The following is a 3,857-nucleotide window of genomic DNA, read 5'->3' on the forward strand; positions in this document are numbered from 1 at the left end:
AATGTTATTTCGGGATGAAAATTTGCAAGCACTGAAAAAGTTAATCGAAGTTTGCACAAAAAAAAATCAGATTTTTTTTAATTTATTTACTATTTTTACTGTTCATTAGGGAGCATATGAGCTCGGGACTAGAGACTCTGCATCTGCATTTCCCGTTCTATATTAAAGCATGCAAGAATGAATGTCATATTATGGATTTGTACAAGATAAAAAAAAGTGTAGAATTTTGAGCTTTTGAATGTTTTGTGAGAAAATAACACAAAAATTATGGAGGAACTCAGAAGAAAACGCCAGACATATTTCACTGGACTTCCATAAACAAAATAAGGGCTCCTTTGATTCACAGGATATTTATAGGAATTTTGGAGGATTATAATTCTTAGAAAGTATTTCTATGTTGGTTGTTTGATTCATAGAATTGAATCCTATAAGATTTTTCGCTAAGGTTTCCTTTACACTAGATTCCATATGAATTTTAGCACCCACTCAGACCTCTTTGAAAGAATCCTTCATTTTCTCATATATGACATTCCGATCCTTTTTCCTATTCATGTGTTTTTCAGTCCTGCATATGAAGGAGGTCCTAAACTTTTGAGCTCATGTGGAATTCATATGAAATTAGGGAATGCTTCTTAGGAATTCAGAAACTCTAGTCTTTTGACCAATTGGTTCTACAAAAGAATATTCTACAACTAAATAATTGCCCGTGTGTTACAGTGGGATATAAATATTCTGATACGTTAGCTCATGATTTACTTGTGATTATGTAAGTAAATGGTTTTATCAAAGGTCTTTATCAAACCCTGCCCGTGAGACCTACATAAGTTATTTTAGAATTTTATATAGTAAGAACGTATTGGCTTACCAAAGAAAACATAATTATATTTGGCAAGTCAATAAAAAATAGGACAATTAAAATGTTTTTAACATAAAAAATTGAGGAAAAAACTAGAGATAGGAGAAGAAAAAATAAAAATGAAAAGAGGGAGGGGAACGTACCAACGCTTGAGCTAAGCGCTCTGCTCGGCGGAAGAGAAACACTATTTCTATAAAGATTACCAAGCAACTCTATTCTTCCGATGGTCGCTAAAAATAGTTTTTTCCTTCTAAAAAACACACAAAACAAGGGTGCTGGAGACGGTTTTGAAAAGGACCAGTATCAGCTTGCCATGTGCTCTCATGGAGGTCACTTGAACACCAGAGATGATAAAAATTACAATCAGATTGACGGACCACCTAGCGATGAATACAAGCACTGGAGCGAGGTGAGGTCCTCCGCACCTCCCGCCGGCAGGGGCCGAGGTCCCTCCGCACCTCCACGGCCCAAAGGCAATCTTAGGCGGTGGCGCCAACGGGAAGGAGGAAAACTTTGAAGTTTCGCGACGTCATCTCCCCCTTTCCTTCCTGTGAGGCTACATCAAGTGTCGATTTTCTAGATGTCATCTTCCTCCTTCCTTTCCTCAAGCGTTCAGAACAAAGTAAATCAAATGATATACTCCCTCCATTCATTTTTTGTAAGACCGTTTAGACATTTAAGATAACACCCAAAACAGTTTAATTTTAGTTGTCTAAAACGTCTTATAAAAAAGAACAGAGGGAGTACTATATTTCTCGTTATTGTTCTCAGAAGGATTGCACCAGGTGTGCATTCTCATATGATATTGGCACGGCGATTCAAATGCATTATTGGTAAGATAAGCGGAACATGGGGGATGTATACTGGTACATATCTAAATGCTTAGAATTTGAGAACACTACAATATTTACAAGCACGACCAGGAAGTTGCTCCAATCAAGTTCCAGAGTTGCGCTCTTGTTTCACTTTCACCTCCATAGATCCAGAGTTGCGCTCTTGTTTCACTGTTCACAACTAGTTTTCCTACATAACCTTTTACTTTACCACTTCTAGTCAGACTCTAACGAGGCCTATATACTTGCAAAACTGTACAAGCCATCAGAATAACACCTGGCATCAAGTCTCAAGGATTCCGAAAAGTTGTGAACAGTCACAAATTCCAAATTCCAGGTTTCTCGGTGCGGCAGACCGTGAGCATCTCATCATACTTGGAAGCATTGACGAAGCCCCACAACTGCGTCGGAAAACGTTGTTACTCTCAAGTTTCATCATGAGGAAACACGGATGCTGAGAATCGACCGATATGCATAGTATTATCATGTACCTCAACATGTTTAACTTCAAAGTCCTGGGAAAGTGCCAGGCATGGGTTGTTAAACGTTTCTGAGGTGGAACTTGAACCATTCAGGCTGCACAGATCAAACAGCAAAAGTGAACATGTGACTCACTTGATCAACAAGATGTTAAGCTGATGACACTTGCAAAGAAGGGTGTAAAAACACATGCTTGTGGCTAAAGTTGGCACCCGGGCACATTAACATGAGAACGAAATAAAATTTATGTGTGACAACGTGGAAAGATAGGTCAGAGATTAGTAGATTACAGGTCTTCACCAAGATAAAGTGCAAAGTGACCACCACCTCCCATTGCCAAATACTCAGGGGAGCAAAACGTGAAATAGTTATTAGCACCTGCAATTGGAAAATTTTAACCGTAATCCTAAGGAAGCAAGAAAATTAGGAGCACAAATTTGACATTCACTTCTAGAAATACGAGGGGTCCCCACAATAAGGCAATAAAGTTACCACAACATTTTCTCTAAAGAAACATCAATTACTATAGGATCACAACAACATATGAAAATGTATTAATCTTCATATCTTCTGTAAAGGCACATCTCATGGTTTGTACTAGGGAGTCACCTTATTAGTGCTAATAGCACATATGGTTGTTACAAAGATGGAAACTAATGCAGAAAAGAGTGTATTTCTCTTATGCAATGCAAATCCTGTCAAAGTAAAAGAGAAGTACCTGTTTGACGATATACAACAGGGCGACCAGCTACATTGGTGAACACGAAGCAATTCTTGTTCCCCTGAAAGATGGCGTAAACACAATCAGTGTAACCCTGTAAGGTAGAATACACATCAAAGAAACACCATAAGAATATGTGTGGAAGTGAAACCTGATACTTCCTTTGCATGATCGGCCGCAAAGGGGCCTCTACCAAACCACCAAAAACTGCTCCCTTTTTATCCCCAATTATCTGTCAAAGCACAAATTAGGAGATGGAAGTGAGCAACTAAATTATACAAAAATCAAGAGAAGCATTGTTCTAACCAAAACAAAAACAGTACCTACAGTACTGTATGTACAGTAATTTCTATAGCTGTGTTCAAAAAAAGTAATTTCTATAGCTGAAACCCCCAGGATTGCAGTGTCTAAGGATGAAATCAAACGACACAAAAGAGTTGAATTGTTTGCTTAAAGTCAGAAGCTAAAATTTATATGTAAACATATCATCTTTTCTTCTCGTGATGCATGCAGCAACTTACTGACCTCAATAGTGCTCACAAACAAATTGGAACTAGCCGTCAGAAGCTAAAAATATATATGTAAACATATCATCTTTTCTTCTGGTGATCCATGCAGCAACTTAACCTACTGACCTCAATACTGCTCATAAATAAATTGGAACTAGACAATGAGCTTCCCTTGTGTTCACGACTGCATGATGTTTAGTTTCCAAACAACCTGTTCCTTCACTCCAGAGAATTACGTAGACAGAAATTCAGAAATTGTATAACAACAATGTAATATCACCAAAGTCAGCGAAATTTTAAGATGCATGTATGCAGTGGCGGAGCCAGAAAAAATGGGTCAAGGGGGGCGAGAGCTGTTAAAACATGTTGGAGAGGGCCAAACAGGAGGAAAATCCACTTTTAACAGCAAATAATGACTGACTTTACACTGTTTATCATCAAAGTAGCAAATCTCTGAC

General features: G+C 38.1%; 1 protein-coding gene across 3 annotated transcripts in view; it reads right to left on the reverse strand.

Annotated features, from left to right (window-relative positions):
* Positions 1-1,656: 1,656 nt before the first annotated feature.
* The window catches only part of LOC119337456 (oxidation resistance protein 1-like), a 4,353-nt gene continuing 2,152 nt past the window's right edge, over positions 1,657-3,857 (reverse strand). The window contains exons 2-7 of one of the 3 annotated variants that reach the window (XM_037609604.1): positions 3,526-3,616; positions 3,042-3,122; positions 2,888-2,951; positions 2,460-2,547; positions 2,181-2,265; positions 1,657-2,090 (exon numbers count right to left, since the gene is read on the reverse strand). In XM_037609604.1, the coding sequence (XP_037465501.1) occupies positions 2,007-2,090; positions 2,181-2,265; positions 2,460-2,547; positions 2,888-2,951; positions 3,042-3,122; positions 3,526-3,540 (417 nt within the window). In that variant the 5' untranslated portion in view covers positions 3,541-3,616 and the 3' untranslated portion in view covers positions 1,657-2,006. The remainder of the gene's footprint in view (positions 2,091-2,180; positions 2,266-2,459; positions 2,548-2,887; positions 2,952-3,041; positions 3,123-3,525; positions 3,617-3,857) is intronic. The other 2 variants (XM_037609602.1, XR_005163337.1) reach the window with 2 other exon arrangements.

The sequence above is a fragment of the Triticum dicoccoides genome, chromosome 7B, assembly GCF_002162155.2.
Source record: "Triticum dicoccoides isolate Atlit2015 ecotype Zavitan chromosome 7B, WEW_v2.0, whole genome shotgun sequence".
Lineage (NCBI taxonomy): Eukaryota > Viridiplantae > Streptophyta > Magnoliopsida > Poales > Poaceae > Triticum > Triticum dicoccoides.